The sequence below is a fragment of the Neolamprologus multifasciatus genome, chromosome 23 (assembly GCF_963576455.1).
Source record: "Neolamprologus multifasciatus chromosome 23, fNeoMul1.2, whole genome shotgun sequence".
In the NCBI taxonomy this organism is placed as follows: domain Eukaryota; kingdom Metazoa; phylum Chordata; class Actinopteri; order Cichliformes; family Cichlidae; genus Neolamprologus; species Neolamprologus multifasciatus.
In genome coordinates, this window is record NC_140460.1 from 41,477,179 (window position 1) to 41,497,617 (window position 20,439).

The 20,439-nt window shown below is 42.4% G+C and overlaps 1 protein-coding gene across 7 annotated transcripts in view; it reads left to right on the plus strand.

Moving 5' to 3' along the window:
• dmd (dystrophin) overlaps positions 1-20,439 on the plus strand; it is a 316,485-nt gene that overhangs the window by 271,165 nt on the left and 24,881 nt on the right. For 4 of the 7 annotated variants that reach the window (XM_085150972.1, XM_085150973.1, XM_085150970.1 and 1 more), the window contains 12 exons: positions 973-1,034; positions 1,307-1,381; positions 5,531-5,732; positions 5,804-5,889; positions 6,044-6,201; positions 6,845-7,011; positions 8,270-8,381; positions 8,477-8,613; positions 9,060-9,098; positions 10,617-10,682; positions 15,208-15,273; positions 19,322-19,480. In XM_085150972.1, coding sequence (XP_085007098.1) covers positions 973-1,034; positions 1,307-1,381; positions 5,531-5,732; positions 5,804-5,889; positions 6,044-6,201; positions 6,845-7,011; positions 8,270-8,381; positions 8,477-8,613; positions 9,060-9,098; positions 10,617-10,682; positions 15,208-15,273; positions 19,322-19,480 — 1,329 coding nt within the window. Of the gene's footprint in view, positions 1-972; positions 1,035-1,306; positions 1,382-5,530; positions 5,733-5,803; positions 5,890-6,043; positions 6,202-6,844; positions 7,012-8,269; positions 8,382-8,476; positions 8,614-9,059; positions 9,099-10,616; positions 10,683-15,207; positions 15,762-16,782; positions 17,078-19,321; positions 19,481-20,439 lie in introns of all 7 variants that reach the window. The other 3 variants (XR_014872316.1, XR_014872315.1, XM_085150969.1) reach the window with 2 other exon arrangements.

Below are 20,439 nucleotides of genomic sequence, written 5' to 3' on the forward strand. Positions count from 1 at the left end.
CTATACACACACTGCTATATGTCTTTATTACTGGGCTCAGTCAGATTTATTTAGGCTTTGTCATCTGCTTGGTGAGTTTCACCTGAAAAACACGCTTTGATTGGACGACCATGCAGGCTTAAAAAAGCACACTGCTTACTTTTCCAGTGAAATAAACACGTGATGTGGGACAGTGTTGTCTGTGAACCTTTCTGTCACAGTGGCTTTGACAACATGGGTGTAATTGTTACTTACTAAATAGTAGGGGTGGGGAAAAATGGATACTGTGTAGCATGGTGATATTTTGTTTGCTAATAATGTATCGATACAGGGACAGCAGAAATCGATACTTTGTTACAAAAAGGTTTTTGTGGACTGGAACATGCTCTGATGTCCAAATGTGTTTCACTTGTTTATGGCAGCAATAAACATGACAGTTTACTTATTTTAATTTAAGACATGTTTTATTTTAATTAAGTTTAAAACTTTTTTATTTAATGTAAAATTATATTTTGTTTTAATTTACTTTCAAATTCTTCAGTTGCTGAAGGGGCTGCATAGTTTTCATAAACTGCATAGTTCAGAATAGCTATAATTGTACCAGATGGTTGATTCAGTTAAGTTGGACTAGACTGTAATACAAACCGTTCAGTTTGTCAACAATCAAACTGAAATGAGAGAAAGACTGAGTGTGAGACTTTGATATTAGAGAAAATGATGATTGATAAAGTTTACCTTTATGTACAGAATCTGAATATCGCAAAATATTTTAAAAAATTGCAATAATATCGTATCGTGCGTTAAGTATTGTGATAATATCGTATCGTGGGATGTATGGTGATTCCCACCTCTACTGAATAATGTATTATGCATAAACCTTGAAATCACTGCACATGTAGCCTCTGAATATAGGCTGATACGTCAGCCTAACCAACACTTCTTTATGTGCTGATGTGCATTTCACTCATGTGTTGCCTCTCTGTCCCCTTCTAGCCATCAGACCCAGACAACATGCTGGGACCATCCCAAGATGGCTGAGCTCTACCAGTCTTTGGGTAAGAAACTTCCTGCTTAGGGACCTTTTTGGTCTTTTTGACTAAACTCTTTGAAACAGGTGCCACATGATCCACATACTGGAGAAGATGGAAAAAGATGCTTGGTCATCGTCTGATTCTCTGTGTTACTGTAGGATTTCTGCCTTACAACACTAAGCACCTTCGAGGTGGCTGTTATAGACATAGAATTGAATTGAACTGAAGAAGCTCTACTGGTTGAAGTGAAAACACTGATAAAACTAATGCTCTCTTCCTCGTATTCCTTTCTCTAGCCGATCTGAACAATGTTCGGTTCTCAGCCTACCGCACAGCCATGAAGCTCCGACGCTTGCAGAAGGCTCTCTGCTGTAAGTAAATACACTTCTCCTGCATCTGTGTCACACAGGGACGTTTAAGTCCTTTCCTCCCAACACAAGTGTGTCTGTTATTGTGTTGATACCCTCCCACACACCTCCTTCTCTTTCTGCTCTCTCTGAATTTTGTCTCAACCTTCTGTGCACTATTACTCTCTTACTCTCTGCACTCGGCCTGTGTGTCCATGTGAGTGTATCAGAATCAGAATACTTTATTAATCCCTCAGGGATTATGTGGGTTACAGTTGCTCCAGTAACAGTAACAGTAACAGACTATTTAACAAAATGTTACAGATTTACAAATTTAAGAAAAAGCACAATATATTGACATCAACATGACTGAGTAGAAAAGAGGGTGTAGCTATTGCAGTGTTCACAGTGTGTTAGGTGGAGGAGTTGTACAGGGAGCCACAGGCAGGAATGACTTCCTGTGTCGGTCAGTGGTGCATCATGGGTAATCTCAGTCTCTCACTGAACGAGCTCCTGTGGCTAGCCAGCATGTCATGGAGTGGGTGGGAGGTGTTACCCAACATTGTCTTTATCTTGGACAACATCCGCCTCTCCAACACCACCTTAAGGGAGTCCAGCTCCACCCCCACAACGTTACCAGCCTTGCAGGTCAGTTTATTTAGTCTGTTGGCATCTGCGACCCTCAACCTGCTGTCCCAACATGCAACAGCATAGAGGATGGCACTGACCACAACAGACTCCCGAGCGTTGTCCGACAGATGTTGAAGGACCTCGGCCGCCTCAGAAAAAAGAGACAACCCTGGCTCTTCCTGTAAAGTGCCGTGATGTTTTTAACCCACTCCAGTTTAATGTCCAAGTGTACGCCAAGGTATTTACAGTCCTCCACAATGTCCACATCCACCCCTGGATTGATACAGGTGAATATTGTTGTCACCTCTGGCAAGGCGAGATACTTTCACCGACTTTAGAGCCTCAGCACAGTTGTACATTTCAACCCACAAGTATTCATGTCCATAAATATTGATGGGCTTAAAAATCCAGATTGCATATTTGTGACAGTGAGCTGACCTACAGCGTAATCATGTGTCAGCACCATGTGCTAACAGAGCATGGTGACGTCTAACAGCAGACTGGAGCCATTTCTGGCTGTAGTTGCAAACTGTGGTCAAGTGAACTAACATGACTGAAGCAGGTCAGTGACCACAATGATACAATGAATCCTTTCTCACTCCCTTTCTCATGGTCAGTGTGACGCCTGTTTTTAAAGCTTTTACTACGTTTATAATAGCATAACGCAGGGGTCGCGACCCCGGGCACTCATGCCGCAGCAGGCATGCGAAGGGTTAACTGATGTCACGACACGCAGTGAATTAATCTGTGAAAGTGGATTTTTTTAAATGTTTGGGTCACCACTGGTGCACATCGCAAATTAGCTCACAGACACATCAGTTGTGCCGCTTCTTAATGACGGTCTCTTAGCTAACAACCCAAACTACCACATTCAACTTGTAATTGGCTAAAACTTAGCAATGTTGAAATTTCTACATTCCAACACTTCAAAAGCTTCAGCAGCTTTCCGCTCAGCGCAGCATCAGCACCACGGAGATACACGGATACATCTGAAGACTCGAGGATTTGTCTCTCTTTAACCTGCTGGACACAGAGGACATCGAAATGCAGCTGATTGAACTGAAAAGCTCGACTCTGTCAAAGTTTGCAGAACTACCAACACAGCTGGAATCCACAGCTGTGCGTGTTCATGGAGCTTCACCTGCTGGACGTCACTACCTGACAGGTTTAACTGTCTTCAGAACATTGCAGAGGCCTTATTGACAGTGTTTGGCTCCACATGTCTGTGTGAGCAGATTTTCTCTCACATGAGTCCTCAGGCAGCCTCTGAATGCTGGACACTGGGAGACCAGAGATCACATTAACATGTGTATCGCTGTATTAACAAACATGCCATATTAGCCCAGTTTATTATTTCTTAACATTGCTGTGATGAACAGCACGGCTCACTGTGAACTCTTATTAAAGAAGAAAACAGATATATAGCTCGTGCCTTGCTGCCTTGAGTGCAGTGCTGTGCAGCAGGTTGGAGCCACTCCTCATTTCTTTATCTTTTGCTTCCAGGGAGCCAAACGTTCTTGTATTTTTTTAAAGTGGGTTTGAGATGTAATTTTTCAGGCTTTCTGGGATCGTACAAAGTTTTCTTTCTAAATTAGCACGTGTATCTTCTCCACCTTTATTCGTCCATCTGCACTTTTCACCTGGATTTGCTTTGCTGTTGTTTGCTGAGCCAGGTTGAAGACACACAGATTAATGTTTCAACCCTAACCCACGGGTCAACGAGTATTGTTCACACATAACAGACTTGTTGAGACAAATAACAGTGATCTATCTTTACTATTTCTAGGTACTTTCTTACTAGCATCAACAGCAACTGGTTAATTCTGTCAAACATGCCAAAGTTAACAGTTTGACTGGTTTAATCACCAACAGGGTGATTCCCAAAGAGCTGTTGGCTTAAAATGTCAGCTGCTCAAAAACACAATTTGTTTCAATTTCTTTAGTTGAAGTGACAAAAAGTGGCAACAGTAACAATGTTAGAAATACACAAAATAGAGTCAGGCATTTTATGCAATCCAATATGAAGAATTACCAAGATGTTCCACATGAACATAACCTTTTTAAGCTGCTCCTGAGCCCTCCTTACTCCAAACACTTGACTTCTACAATTGTACATTTGTTTGATGACAGCATTGAAGTGCAGACTACAAGGATAAGAGACGCTTGGAGGGAGGTTTGGGCATAGAAATATCAGAATCAATGTGGGACAAATGCCGATCAAAGATTCATTCCTGCTCTGTCAACAGCAGACATCAATTAATACAATTTAAAATTGTCCATCAGCTACATTATTCCACAAAATTTATCCTTCAACTTCCCCCATATGTGACAGATGTAAAACATCAGAGAGCACATTGGCTCACGCTTTCTGGCGTTGCCCCTCATTGACCAATTTTTGGTCCAAAATATTTGATTGGTACTCTAAAGCTCCATCTCACCCAATCCAGAAATTGCAGTTTTTGGTTGTGTACGTTCCAGAACTATCCCCGCGACTGTGCGGGAGCCAATCGACCTCGGAATGATGATTGTGAAAAGACTTATTCTAAAGGAAGTCCGCTGCTCCTCCCTCCTTCAGTGTCTGGCTCAATGACGTGTTATCAGTCATTCAACTGGAAAAAGTTCGATACCTGCAGCAAATGTTTTCTCAAAATCCTGGACTCCGTTTTGTACTCTCCTTGAGAAAGCTCACGTTGTATAAACATGTATCATGGCACTGCAATTTCCCTGTTTATTACATATTCATGACATTTAATTCATTATGGATCCTGGTAGTTTCTAATTTTAATGTTTTCTTTCTTTTGTCTTTCCCTATTGATTATTATTATTATTGTGCTATTTCTTGTCCTATCATGTCAGCGCCTGAGCTGTATTTATTGTTGAGGGGAAAAAATTAAAAGAAAATATTGAAAAAAAAAAGAAGAAATACACAAAATAGTATTTTTGCACCAACAAGGTGATTTGAAAGCAACAACTGGCCTAAATTTTGACATATCTCAGCATGGTGTGCAATGTGTTTGTGAAAAATGTACAAGTAGAAAAGAAAAAAGTGGCACACCTGAAAAAACTGTCTGCAGTAGATGAACAGTCTCTGAAAGACATTCAGAAATCTGGCACAGACCTGTGAGATACATCTGGTCCCTCTGTTTACTGACCCTCATCTGAAAGGTCTCAGTGGAACGGCTGTCAAGACGTCCACGTTAGACGACTTGGTGAGGAAAAGCTAAAGTTTGCCAAATGACACCACAGCTGAACTTGAACACTGACTGTTGGTGCCTCCTTCAGGTTTTGGCACTTTGCATCTGATTGGCAACAGTTTGATTTTGTCATTTGACAGTCGTCCCAAACACACCGCTAATGCAGTAAAACCATAGATAGAAAAACACTCGATAAAGACGATAATGAGACACCTCATCGTTGCTCGAGACAGGCAAACTCATTCCAGTCTCCAGGAAACTTTGGACATGGAGGTCTGAGCTGACTCAGGCTGGACGACGCCCATAGATGTGCTGACTAACCGTGCCCCTCCCTGTGTGTCTTGTTCAGTGGACCTGTTGAGCATGCCGGCAGCTTGCGAGATATTCGACCAGCACGGTTTGAAGCAGAACGAGCAGCTGCTGGACATCTCTCAGCTGGTCACCTGCCTCACGAGCCTCTACCAGCGACTTGAGCAGAACCACTCCCACTTGGTCAATGTCCCGCTCTGCGTTGACATGTGCCTCAACTGGCTGCTGAACGTCTACGACACGTACGTGCAGCACTTCAACACGTCGTGTTTCTCTGATGATTCGGCTCTAAACCGTCTCTTTTTGTTGGCAGCGGTCGCACCGGGAAGATCAGATCTCTGTCGTTCAAAACTGGCATCATCTCACTCTGCAAGGCTCATTTGGAGGATAAATACAGATGTAAGTCAATGTGCAATGTTTTCTGCCATTATTGTGTCCTAATAATAATAAGTACTCACTTATATTTCATCTCACAAATAAAATCATACCAAAGGAAAATCCTTGTGTGGACTTTCTCCAACCTCTCGTGTTTTCTCTGCCTCGTCTTCTCCAGTCCTGTTCCGGCAGGTTGCCAGTGCGACGGGATTCTGTGACCAGCGGCGACTGGGCCTCCTGCTGCACGACTCCATTCAGATCCCCCGACAACTTGGCGAGGTCGCCTCCTTCGGCGGCTCCAACATCGAGCCCTCCGTCCGCAGCTGCTTTCAGTTTGTACGTTTCGTGAGGGTTGCCTCATTCACACATTCACACAGCTCGTTTTACTCTGCTTTAAGTGCTCAATACCACAGTAACATTCACACACATTCACATGGATGCATGGGAGAGCAACTTGGGGTAGCATCTTATCCAGGGATATTTGGCATTCAGACTGGTGAAGCCAGAGATCGAATCACCAACCTGATTAGCAGATGGCTCCTCCTACTCTACTCCTGCTCCTCCTACTCTACTCCTGCTCTACAGCCATCGCAAATGTGTGGCTGTAGCTCAGGATTCAAACCCACTCCAAGCTCTCTGTACTGTTATGAGCTAATCTGAAGGTCACATGTAAGTTTGAGGTTTTTAGCGACCTCTGCACACTAACGCGCCTCAACATCAGCTGACCCTCCTCGACCAGATCATGGCTGAGTTGCTGTCGTTTCCAATTTTTTCTTTACATTTGTTGTGACCTTGCCTTTGACGTTGGATAAAAATGTAATCAGCTCGAGCTGTTATGGGATCAAAATTTGAAAATGAAATCTTGAAACTTGTGGACGCTTACGGAAGAGGATTAGGGCCACTTTTTTTTTCTTCTTTTCCAGAAGTCTGAGAAAAAAGTCAGAATTTAACGCCGTAACCTGTCATGTTGTTATTTCAGGCCAACAACAAGCCTGAGCTTGAGGCCACCATGTTCCTGGACTGGATGCGCCTGGAGCCTCAGTCCATGGTGTGGCTTCCTGTCCTTCATCGTGTCGCTGCTGCAGAGACCGCCAAACACCAGGCCAAGTGCAACATCTGCAAGGAATGTCCAATCATAGGCTTCAGGTCGGTGCATTTAACAGCTGCTGCAGTAATGCAATCTGTTTTATAATACAGAGAATTCTCATAGTATTAAAGACTTATGTGTGTATATAGACTAAGAATGCCATGACTGTGAGTCATCCTTAGTCTCAGGTCCAGAACCTGCTCAGATCAGCAAATCTGAAATACTAAAAATATTCACATCGTTTCATTTAAGACCCAAAAACAACAAGTTGCATTCAGTCAAACACAATTCTATAAATCTCGGGCTGCCCTGCAGAAAGTAAATATAAATAGAATAAAATTAGTTTCAGATCAAAACAGTAAATAGAAAACATGTAAAATGTCCAAACTGAGAAATCTTTAAGAAAAATCTGAGTTCATTTTGGATTTGATGGCAGCTCCGTGTCTCCGAGTTGGGACAGGATCATCCGCTCCTAAATGTCTGGAAGCTAAAGAGACCAGTGTGAAGAAATACTTATTAGAGAAAATAACTCTGGAGTATAAACTATAATCAAGTGCAGTAAGAAAATTACACTTGGTAAGATTCTTGAAATAAAAAATAATATCTAGACTTCACACAAGTGACAAATATCTTAAAACAAGTGTTGAAACGCTCAGTTTGAGACGGATGAACTTGAAACTAGTCTGCCAGTGTTTCTTCTTTCTTGCTTTGAGAGAAAATATCTTAAAACAAGAGCAACTAAACAAGATGATTCTTTTGAATTCATGAATTATTATTAATTCATGAATTCAAAAGAATCATCTGTAGCTCAGGTGGCAGAGCAGGTCAGCCACTAACCAGAAGGTCGGTGGTTTGATCCCAGACTGCTCCAGGCTGCATGCCCCCCCCATACTGCCCACGTGTTACTTTTCATTCGACAAAAGTCTGAGTGGGAGGTCTGGGAACAAGGTTTCACAGCTAAAAATGTCATCTCAGATAGTGTCCTTAGAGGTTTTATTTATCCTTGTGTGCATGTAAAGTCACTAATGTTGGGATAATAAGAGACATATTCTACACAGCAAAGGTTTAGACCTGTGAGCACGGTGCTGATGTTGTTGTTGGAGGTTGACCCTGACTTTTGTTGGTGATAAATTTAAACACAGACTTCCAAAGGCAGAGAATAAACGTGTCACTGGGGCCATGGCTGACCTCGGAGAAAGCAGAGCTATAAATTACCTCCTCGTATTGATCCCCTCGCCTTCTCTTTTTCCTCTTGGCTTCTTCATCTTCTCTGCTCTCTTTCATTCACACTTGTTTCTCTCTCCTGTTCTTCCCCAGATATCGGAGCCTAAAACATTTCAACTATGACATCTGTCAAAGCTGCTTTTTCTCCGGCCGTGTTGCAAAGGGGCACAAGATGCAGTACCCCATGGTCGAGTACTGCACCCCGGTATGTGAACAAGTCATCTGTTCTACGCCGTGTGTGTGTCTGCTTCTTCCTACGGAGGAAACGATGTCATCTGTGTGTCCTACCTCTCTCTCCAGACCACATCAGGAGAGGACGTCCGGGACTTTGCCAAAGTGCTGAAGAACAAATTCAGGACCAAGCGTTACTTCGCCAAACACCCGCGGATGGGCTACCTGCCCGTGCAGACCATCCTGGAAGGAGACAACATGGAAACGTGAGACATACTTTTAATATCTTAGTGAGGACATCTCATTGGCGTAATGCTTTCCCTAGCTGCTTATGCCTAAGCCTGAGCCTAACCATGACCTAATTGTAACCCTGACACTAGGGTTTGAGGGCCTCAAAAATGCCCTCAAACCCGTGAGGACAAAAATGCAGCTGCATGCATATTAAGCATATTAAGGACTGACACGTCACATGATAGCTGTGTCTTATTATCCATATTTCTGTGGACATTTGTGTTGTTTTATTGAAGGTCAAACAAAATATGTCAAATGTGTTTGTGTTGTTTGTTTAGTGTGTGTGAGAGTGCTGTGCAGACACAGACACACTACAGTCTGACTCTACCCGCCTGCATCACCTGCTCGATGCTTTCCATATCTCAGCTCCAATCATACCTGTATGTTGTCCATCCACTTCCTGTGTTTTTTTGTCTTGCAGTCCTGTCACACTGATCAACTTCTGGCCTGTAGACCATGCGTGAGTACCTGGCTCGTACACAAACACACACACGTGTTCTCACCTTCAGTCATTTCAGTCGTTGTGTTGTCGTCTTGTTCTCTTGATTTGTTATAAATGAACTCCACGTCAGGATGGAGACAGTGTCCCTGCAGCTGTCAGCATCCCGCTGCTGATCAGAGCAGACAGACTCTCATTGATCTGTGTGATCATACTCCAGTGAAAAATATATGCAAGGCTCATCTTGGTTGAAGAAAAAATCGCTTTAGTATAAAACAAAAATACTCGTTTAGGTGTAGGTGATGAATCAGTTCAGAAAATGCTGCAACCTTCACAGTGAGAGGCTGGTGGGCTCCAGTTTCCTGCCTCTGTTGGGAGTTTGAATGTTCCTGGGTTGGTTGATAGGAGAGAGTGCTGTGGATAGAGTGAGCTGGAGCCAGATGAGTCGCTATGGCGACCTCTAAAGGAAGCAGCTGAAAGAACAAGATGGTTTGGATAAAATGGGCTGATTACTGCAGAGTATTTCAGCCTTTATCAATCACATGTGAAATATCAGGATACGACAATACTCTTAAAGATACCTTAAAGATACCCAGACAGCCTCCAGCTGTTGCTGTATGGAGAGGAATATGTTATATTAATATAACCTGTGAATATGAAGCACAAAGTCCCAGCACTTGATTACATGACGACTGATTTCTCACCCATTTTGTTCCACCTCTCCTCCTAAAGCTGAGCAGACGCTACACCCAACGACCACCAGCAGCCATAAGTTTGCGTGACATCATGTTTACATGACATTATGTTTACGTGACATCATGCCAATAACCATTTTGATGGATGCTACTCAATTTGTCTGCTGCTTTTTATACACTGCTCAATAAAAGCGAGCGTACACAAAACACATCAGATGGAAAAACAAGCCAGACATGTGTAACGATGAGGACGGAGTAATGTCAGGAATAAAGATGGAAATGAAAATGATTACAGAGGGATGAAAATCAAAGTGAGGTGCGGCAGGCGAAGCCGTTTGTCCAAATTTAATTGCAGCAACTGAAAATGGTGCTGAGTAATATTGACTACACGCCTGCCTGACAGCAGGCTGGGCTCCTGATCAGACATCAAGTGATGGGGCTCTGCTGGCTGTAGCTCAGGAGCTAGTGCTCGTACAAATGGGTGGATGAGGCTCAGTTACCGTCCATTAGCACCAGGACGTTACCAACCTCCACGACATCTGAGGTGCAACGTGGACCTAAACATAATGTCCCAGAGGTGTTTTATTGTTGGGTGAGCTTGGTGTCATTGTTCCTTCATTCTCCATAAACTGCTTGTTCTGTCAGCACATGAAGTCCAAGCAGCTGTAAGACACGTAGTTACAGAAGGTTCCACACAAATCTGCTGCTCTCGCTCCTTCACCGCTGCGCTATGAAGTCATGCAGCGCGTGTGTGTGTGTGTGTGTGTGTGTGCGTGTGTGAGAGAGTTGTGATTCATGTGTTGGATTCATGAGCTCTCTCTTTGTCTCTGCTTCTTCCTCACAGGCCGGGATCTTCCCCTCAGCTCTCACATGACGACACGCACACGCGGATCGAGCACTATGCCAACCGGTAACATGACTGCAAACAGCAGACACACAGTGCTGCAAACAGCAGTAGATTTATGTTTGTAATGTTTTGCATATTTGTTACAGTTACATATTCGACTCATCAGCCACATTTGAATACTAGAGAAAGATAACCTGAGTAAATATAAAATGCAATCTTTGAATTACAATTTCAAATAAAGCAAAAAGCTTCTCAGACCCTGCTGGCTCCATGTGAGACGCTAATTCCCCCCTAAACCTAATAACTGGTTGTGCTTCTCTTGGCAGTGAGAACTGTAATTAAGCATTTGCAGTAACTGGTAAGGAGGCTTGCACTGGCCCACTCTTCTTTTCAGAGTTATTCTAATTCAGCTGCATCATCACAGGGCCAACACGCACAGACAAGACAGATCCACACCCACCTTTGCACCTATGGCGAGTTAACCTCGCCCTATTAAGTGCATGTCTTTGGACTGTCGAAGGAGTTTGGAGTACCCGGAGAGAACTCATGCACAGGAAGTCTCCTGCCAAATTACCAGATAGTGGATTTGAACCCAGGACCTGCTGCGAGGCAACAGTACAGCTTCCATCAATTGTTTCCAAACAGTTTTTGCCTTTTGCCTCGTCAGGAGAAAGAATTAGTTGGATGTGCAACCAGCTTTGACAGCTTTGAAAAAAAATCCATGCATTGCATAATTCTAAGCATACGCACACAGTACATTAGCAGAGAACTGTGACTACAGGAAAAGTGCAAAAACAGAGGTAAGCAGGGGAGATAGTGGCTCACAGCTGAGTGCAAACACACAACATTTCAGTAGCTTCACAAACTGGTGAACGAACTCTTTTAAGTTTCAAATAAACGTGAAGTGAAAGTCCAACCAGTGTCCTCGTCAGCCAGGCTGCTTACCACGATTGCTGCAGAAGCACTGAACTACTGTGAACTGAATAAACTGAGTCTGCACTGCGTGATCTTCTCTGTAATACGGACATTTGCAGATTGTTTCGGTGAAGTTTAATAAACTCCTTGCTATCTAAAATATAACAGGACACCGGAGTAAATTCTCGAGCATCTCACACTTCTGATAATCAGCTGTCTGCTTGACATTTATTCAGCTGTGTAAAAACTATAACTTTAATCTCAGCCAAACCGATTTACTCAGGAACAAATAAAATACTGAAAAAAGCCAAACAATAACATTTTGAAGTTATCTAAGTGACTTATATATCATGTTTAACCTGAGTAGCGAAAGACGGCGGTGGGTTTGAAAACGATCAGCGGGAGTCCGGTGTTCTCACGGCTCTAGTGAGCCTAGCCCCCGGCTAGCTATCGAGCTAGTGGGTAACAGACGTCTCCGAAAACGTCGGAGCGCTTTTGAAAATATGTGGTGTCTTGATAAACTGAGCAGATATTTGAGGTTTACACAGCTACATTCTCGCCTGAAAATATGTTAAACGTTTATTTTGTGACCCAGAAAGAATAATAAGAGTAATATTAAAACTAACTAGCTGCCGCCATTGTTGGAAACTGAGCTGGGCTGTGCTATGAATTCTGGGACACAGCTTCTTCTTCTTCTTTGGTGTTTAACGGCAGCTGGCATCCTTGTACATGCAGTGCTGCCATCTTCTGTTTCAGTCCGTTATTACACTCTTAAATCCTACTACTTATTCCTGCGTCTTTTGTGATCTTACAAAGCTTCAAACGACGCGTCGACTATTAAATCAGTCGTTGACGATTTTGATAGTCGACTAATCGTGGCAGCCCTAAACTGTATAGATTAGTGCAAGTTGTAGTTGAGGGATCTCGTTTGAATGCAGCTGACCTGGGCCTGGACCCCCATGTCCCACCCATAATGTCAGCAGTGGTCCGCACCAATGAGATAAGCCTTCGTATTCTTTTTGTATGTTTTTTTAGTCTTTTCCTTATTGTTTAATCATAAACACTGACCCTGACTGAGGCAAGTAAGGCAGTTTGTTTAGGTCACTGCACTCATAGGAAGGCTCAACACTGTTCCAAGTTCTGCCATTTGTAGCTAACGGCTCTATCTCAGTAACAACAGCTTAGAAATGATCTTTGTTTGTTTCGTAAATGTTCTGTTTTTGGTTTTTAAGATCACAGCATAATGTGTTGCTTTTTGAAATCTTTCTCCCTGTTTCACTTGTCAGTCTGATTTAAGTGATTTCTTGATTTCACAGGTCTGACAGTAATCAGTTCTGGGTGTGGCTTGTGAATTTAAACTCACCTTTCCAAAAACATGTGTGTACTCAGTTAATTAATGATTCAACGAGGGAGGGCATCTATTTTTTCACGAGGCCAAGCAGTTGAGCAGCTTTTTTCCTTTAACAAATGAAATCATGCTGCTCTGTCTTTACTCTGGTTATCTTTCTGATACACTGCTCATGCTGGATATCTACACTAATAAGGACTGGTTAATGTGTTAGCAAATAAAGGACGCCATATGTTTTAATGTAAAGGAAAAATGATCGACCTACAGAGGGCTGAATTGAAAGACACCCCAAAGATCGAGTGAACGAACGATGCAACAGGCTCGTCCATTGTGCTGATATTTCAGTGCAGCCAGTCAGACTGTAGGAGAGTAGTCTGTCAGCCCCCGTGTGCCTCTATAATACGAGAACAGATGGTGTCCTGGGCGATCTCCTCCCAGATCTGGTCCAAGGCATTACTGATTTTCCTGCACGAATGAAACCGAAACATAGAGAGGTGTTCCACTGGATTTAGGACAGGCGAGGGGCGGTCAGTGGTGTGGATCCTTTCATCCTACAGGAAGTACCTGCACACTACATGAGGCCAGGCGTTGTCACGCACCCAGGACCACCTGCACCAGGATAGGATCTGATCCGATACCTAAGGGCGGTCACTGCTGTAGAGGTTCATTGTCCCTCCATGGATCGACCCCCCCAGAACATCACTGATCCACCACAAACCCAAACATGAACGATGTTACAGGCAGCGTGATGTTCTCTGCAGAACAGTCATTTTGACTGATGTGACTTGAAATTATTATTTTGGGGAAAAATGCTAAAGCAAAGCATTTTCTGTGCCCCTCCCCTCTGTGCTCACGCAGACATTTAGTCACAGAGACAGTTTTCCTCACTGGGTTGTGGGATTGCTGGAGCTTTCTCTCTTTCTGATGTGAGGTACCTTCACATACCTGTTGGCTCCACATACTTCTGCACGTCCCACGAGCAGATGCTCAGTGGAACCTGCCTCCTTTAGGTCCTAAATGTGTCACCTTCTCATTGACCTGGATCTGAAGTGTTGACTGTTCACTCATGTACTCACCAAACACGTCTCCTTTACAAAGACGTGTCAACTTCATACAATAATGACTTTGTATTTAAGCTCAGGTCACTGCGAACAGAGTCTTTGTGCTTTTAATGCCAAGTGTCTCAAGTTGTTTTCAGTTAGTCATGGTCTAACTAAGCTCACGATCCAGACTATACATCTCCATAAACTAATATTACTTATATCCATGTAATAGTTTCCAGTACTGGACTCTGGGCAAAGGCCATTAATATAGTCACATGTTAATTTAGTTTGCAGCTAACTGCTCCCACTAACCCACTGCTGAGGGACTAGAAGAAGTTAAATTAAACAATGACTCAATCAGGCAGCTGGTCAGTTCCTCTGGTGTGAGCCAAACGTTAAGCCAAGGCTAAGTGTTTGATCTCTGCCCGGGTTCTGACACTTCTCACTGTCGCTTTAGGCTAACACAAACAAACCCTTCCACTGCTTTCAGCCTGGTAGGCCCAGATCGGCACAGATAACATCCAGCAGCTGATTAAAGCTGGTGGTAGAGTGCAGAAATAACATGGTTAAGCTTTTAGTGAGCAGATGGTTGCCAAACCATGAGGGTATCTCTTAATTGTAACAACAGCAGCCTTTAGTCGTCAGTCTGTCACAGCCCATCTGGAGAGGAGAGGAGGGGGAAGAATGTCAGTGTCAGTGTTACTGGAGCAAAATGTATCCATTTAATCTGTTAATGAAAGTTCTTCTACTCGTGTCCAGTCCCCGTTGATCAAAACGTTCATCACACGTTCTGGCTAACATGGTTACTATGGCAGCGCAGGGTCTTTCTTTGGGACATCTGGCTTTTATTTCTCTGTGATGAGCTCGGGTGAAAGTCTTTAAGGCAGCTCCATCCTCAGGAATACGTTGTTGTTCATTCTGAACATTTCTGTATGAAGGCGTCTGTACGTTGGAAACAGAAGGTCCTTGCAGTAAAACGCTTAGCTTGGCATGGCTGAAGCTGTTTCCATGTGATATGCTGAAATCTGCTGGGCCATTAATTCCCTGTAGCGTCTAACATTCATCTGCAAAGGACAAAAGAATGACAACATATGGCAAACACTGGGAAAAACAATATTTTATATTTGAAACCAGTTTCCCAGTAAAATCAGTTTTTCCTATCGAGCTAAATGTTCTTGAGTCTCAGTGACATGAAAGTTTTAGAGTTGTGTGTCCTTCTCATCTGCTAATTGTTCAACGTTTGGTTTGGGGACTGACTGTTCTGTTTCTTCCCCCTCTGCAGGTTAGCAGAAATGGAGAATCGTAATGGCTCTTATCTCACTGACAGTATCTCACCCAATGAGAGCATGTGAGAACCGCTTTTTGTCTGTGTCTTGTTCTGCCAAACCCTTCTCACTCACTTATCGCCTTGATGTCTGTCAACTGGCTCTGTCTTCTTTGTTTCCATTGGCTGGTTTTTGTATGTCAGTGACTGTGCTGAGTTTACTGGATCCAGGTTTTATCCTTGTGTGCATCATCACAGCCACACAAACACAGCTGTAGTGTAGTTGGTGGTACATGCTGTCCTTAGGGATGTAATGTTTTTGTCTGTTATCATGATTCTTTCTCCTTCACAGTCCCGTCAGATTTCTTACCAAAAACAGCATCACAACAACTTTCTAGACTTGAGTCTAAACAAATTTAGTTATTTAAACAAAATAAACAGCAGAGAGGAGCAGACTACGTCCACGTTGGCTGCCTTGCAGTCAAAATGAGATTTGAGCAATAAATGCTTTGGTTTGCTTCATCATCACTCTTTTCCATTTCTGTTTGCGTTTTATTAACTTACTATTAGGGGTGCAACGATACACAAAATTCACGGTTCGGTTCTATACTTTGGTGTCACGGTTCGATATTTTTTCGATACAAAAAAATGTTCATGCCTTTTTTCTTTGTCATTTATTAAAATTATAAATATATATTTTAACTCAAAAGTACAGTTTTTAAATTTAATGTTGCTGAAACAACAAAATAAAAAAATAAAATAAATCTATCTGATGGAGAAATCCCTCATCTTTGGAAAAGAGAGTTTATTACAGAGAAATGTCTCTTTCAAAATAAAAGCTATACTATACGCTTCTTCTGGGCTATACTCTCAGCAGCATATTAAACATATCAGGTCCCCATAAGGAGAATCATGTGCTAACGGCTGTCTAAATGACTCGGCTAAAGTTTGTAGCATGCTGCTTGTTGTTTTTGTCTGCTTCCACTTGTCTTTGCACTAGGATGATGTCGGAGTAAATGTGCAGTCATATTCGTTGTGTTCCCACTAGTGCTGTCAGCGTTAATCTGAAATGACGTTAACGCCACAACACGGCAAATCTCCGTTAACGAGCTACCGCGGATCGCCCCGTGCGTGGGGCTGGACGGCCAACACGTTAACGAGCTAACTGCGCTAACACACTAGTTCCCACCCATGTAATTGAGCATTGCTGGCACATCCAACATACTGTTTTACTTTAGTCCATGACGCGCTTACCTTCAGGGTCATACGTCACATGAAGACCAAAATAGTTCCAAACGCCAGATCTGAATGAGGGTGGGGGAGGTTCAATTTGCCATGTTGCAACAAGCTTAGCTTCTGTCTCGCTAGCTTGCGCTGCGCTCAGTGAATCTGCGTTCGACTACTCCGCCTAGGCTGCACTGTCGAGCACAGATCCACTGAGCGCTCAACACAGACAGCACCGTCAGAAGGAAAGTTGATAAAATAAATGTTGTATTGTTCGATACATATGCGTACCGAACCGAAAGCACTGTATCGAACGGTTCAATATCGATACGAGTATCGTTGCACCCCTACTTACTACTACTGTTCTAGTAGTAAACTGTATCGTGCCTACCTCCACAACCTCTACACAACACATAAACATGGCCACACTCTTAAATGTCCAAGTATGACAGGAGCATGTTTATGCATTAACAATACATCAGTAAAGGTTTGTTTCACAGCAACGACAAAACTTTTAGTGATTACTTTTTCTGCTCTGAATGGCAGGACTGAATATTCAAAAGTGGCGACATTTTAATGAGCTAAACGCAAAATCTTAAATGGGCAGTTGCCCCAATGTGTGGTGATAGTGGGCACCTCAGGAAATATAGATCCAGTACATAGAGTTATAATATTCAGCCAAACAAGTCCTGAAAGAGGTCGATGGCATCAGCTACAGCAGCCGTGCCCAACAACTTTGTGTCTCGGACAGTTTAATGTCAGAAGATATTTCACGGCCTTTAAGGCGTGGCGCGTGATTGCAACAAATAAAACGATACGGCCGAGACAGAAACTGGTATTTTGTAAATATAATAATAAACGTGTAATTGTGTAACTTTATTAGCAGCGTCCTCCTGAAATGCACCAACAACATTGAGAGGAACATCCTCCTCTCTGCCCCTTAATGCTCTCTGGTCGCTATGGTAACATGTAAAAATGTCTTTCAAAATAAGAGCACAAACTACAACACGGGAAAAGACCCGGGGGAACCGAGTTAACGATAAAAACCCTGAAAACGATAAATTTCACACCCGAGCCTCGACTCTCACAGCCTGGTACCAAACGACTAGCAGACCGGTACCGGCCCGTGGCCCGGGGGTCGGGGGTCGCTGGGCTACAGGTTCCTCTTTCTTCCAAATACAAACACATGTACAGAGAAATCAAAGAGGCAGGGTCATAATGAAGACTTATAAAACACTTTTCTACTTGATCTGAGAACTCAAAGCGCTTTACACAACTTGCTGCTATGCTATTCACGAGCTACATGCGGTTAGTATCTTGCCCAAGGACATTTGGCATGTAGACTGGAGCAGACTGGGATCAAACCACCAACCTCCCAGTTAGTAAGTGACCTGCTTGACCACCGGAGCTGCAGTTCAACCAGAAATAATATGTGAAAAATCAATTACACAACCACAGGTGCTCATGGGGCTGTGTTTCAGTTTGGAGGTAGCAAAAGGGCGAGAAACAACGGATAAATGATGTTGTGTTGATTGTGGTTATTATTTCTGAATAACTGATACTGATATAACTATACTGACACAGAGGCACAGAATTAAACACCCTCACACCTGGTTAGCATCAAGTTTTGGTGAAAAGAAACATTAGGCTGCAAATCCAGGTGCAGCATAGAATCAGATCATAGAACAGATCAGATCACAGAATTATAGAAAAAGTATAGGATTTTATGACCTGTAGCATTAAAGCTGGCGTGTGTGTGGGGGAGGCAGCCATTTTTAAAGGTAACTAAGCAGAGGTGGGAAGTTACAAAGTACAAATATTTTGTTTCTGTATTTGAATAGAATTTTCAGATTTCTCTACTTTTCTTGAGTGTTTATTTTTCTGACAGTTTTTGGCGTTTACTCCCCACATTTGCATTTTTACTTTTGTTTCAGTGGCATCAGTTAGTGTTTATACTCGGGGGGGTTAAAGAGGGGCGGGACGAATGCTGTACTCGAGCATAAAGGCAGTAACATCTGTTAAACTTTTACATCATTTCTATTAGTTTAGACATCAGGAAATAAAGAGTTTGGCACAGAGTGTGTTGGTAGCTAGAAGTCCAGATTTGCAGGGAGAATAAAGAAAAGGATGTGAGATGATTTCACTTGGAGATGAAGATGTGTGGAAGACAGGACAGGCAGAAGAAGAGAAGTTAGGTGGTAGTACCTGGTACCAGATTTAAAGCTAAGGACTACTCAGTATAGGATAACTTATTGTTCCTTTTGTGCGTCTTTACCTGTTGTAACAATAATGGAACAATAGTCTTGTTCTAGTAGTGTTCTTACCTTTGCCTGATGTTTGCGTAGAATGTGTGGGCTTTAACCACTTTTAAAAAAGTTGCAGCCCTGTTAGTTCCTTGACAAACACCAACATTTCAAAGTATCCAGCACACATGGAAGTTGAACTAAGGCTACGTTGAAAAATGGCTTCGGGCTTCACGTCCACATGAAGAGCAATATGGAGTTTGGTTGATGAATAAAAAGTTTAAAGACAGCTGAGAGTCCACTTTACCTTTCAAATCAGCAGTCATGTTGAAGGTGAAGCACATATCCCATAATATTCATGGTAGCAGTGCAGTGAGCGCCATAATGCTCCTGAATCTTCAGGCCACAGATCATTGCTCAGCGCTGTCAGCGTGTGACCAGCCCGGTGTTCCTGACAGGAGATCCGGCCCTCTCTCTGTCTCCATGCTCCTCATCTTTCTTTCTTTTGTGGTGCTGTTGTGTTTAGCTGCTGCTCTTTCATTCAATTGCTTTTCTTTTTCCTTCATTCTCCGTGCGTGTGTGTGTCTGTGTGTACGTGCATTGGCATCTCTGTTGCTACGCGTGTGTATCATCGGTGGGTATGTTTGACGCGTGTGTGTCTGCAGCGATGACGAGCACATGTTGATCCAGCACTACTGCCAGTCTCTGAACCAAGGCTCTCCTCTCAGCCAGCCCCGCAGCCCCGCCCAGATCCTCATCTCCATGGAGACAGAGGAGAAGGGAGAGCTGGAGAGGGTCCTTAATGACCTGGAGCAGGAGAACAGGTCAGTGTATCCTGTTACTGTGCCGCACACTCCAGAAAGCGGTCACATGACACATTTAACGGACTTTAGATTTGACCACGAGGGTTGACGAGACAATCCAGATCTAGTCTTGGCAACAAGTAACTGTACCTGACGAGCATGAAGAACCTTTGCTGTCTGAATCATCATCCTGTCTCTAACTTTATTTAAACTGAACTAACGCACCATAAGTCACACGTAATGTAAATATGACCAATTATACAATGATGGCACAACTTTAAATCATTCATGAGCACTAAGAAATGATTCAAGTCTTCTGTCGGTTGAAAGGACAGTCTGTAAAATGTGATGCCCACATCATATTCATTCATTTTCCACAGCAGACCCAAGTGTGGCTTCATTTATAATAAGATTGTGATATATCTTATTTTTAATAAAAAAAAAAAAAAAAAAAAGATATATATAATAAGTATAAAAATTAAATAAAATAAAAATTAAAAAAATAATAATAAATAATATTATATATATTATATAAATATAAATATATATATATATATATATATATATATATATATATATATATATATATATATATATATATATATATATATATATATATATATTATTATTATTTTATTTTTTATTATTTATTATTATATATTATATATATAATAAATATATATAATAAATAATAAAAAATGAAAATAAAATAAAAATAATAATAATAATAATAAGATATAATAAAAATAAGAAGTCTTGTTCTTTTGCTTGTGCCTTCACCTCGCTAGCTTTAACAAATCTTCCCCATAGCTTCATGGTGTGGCTCATCAGCTCATCCTCTGTGCTCACTGTAGCTCTGCACATCGCCCTTGTTCTTGCTTCCTTTTCCATCGCTCAGGCTTCGTCTTACTCTTCAGGGTTGTGTTAAATAATCTGGCTGAAAGGTTCACTGCCCTCATTTGAATCCATCTGTTCCTGGC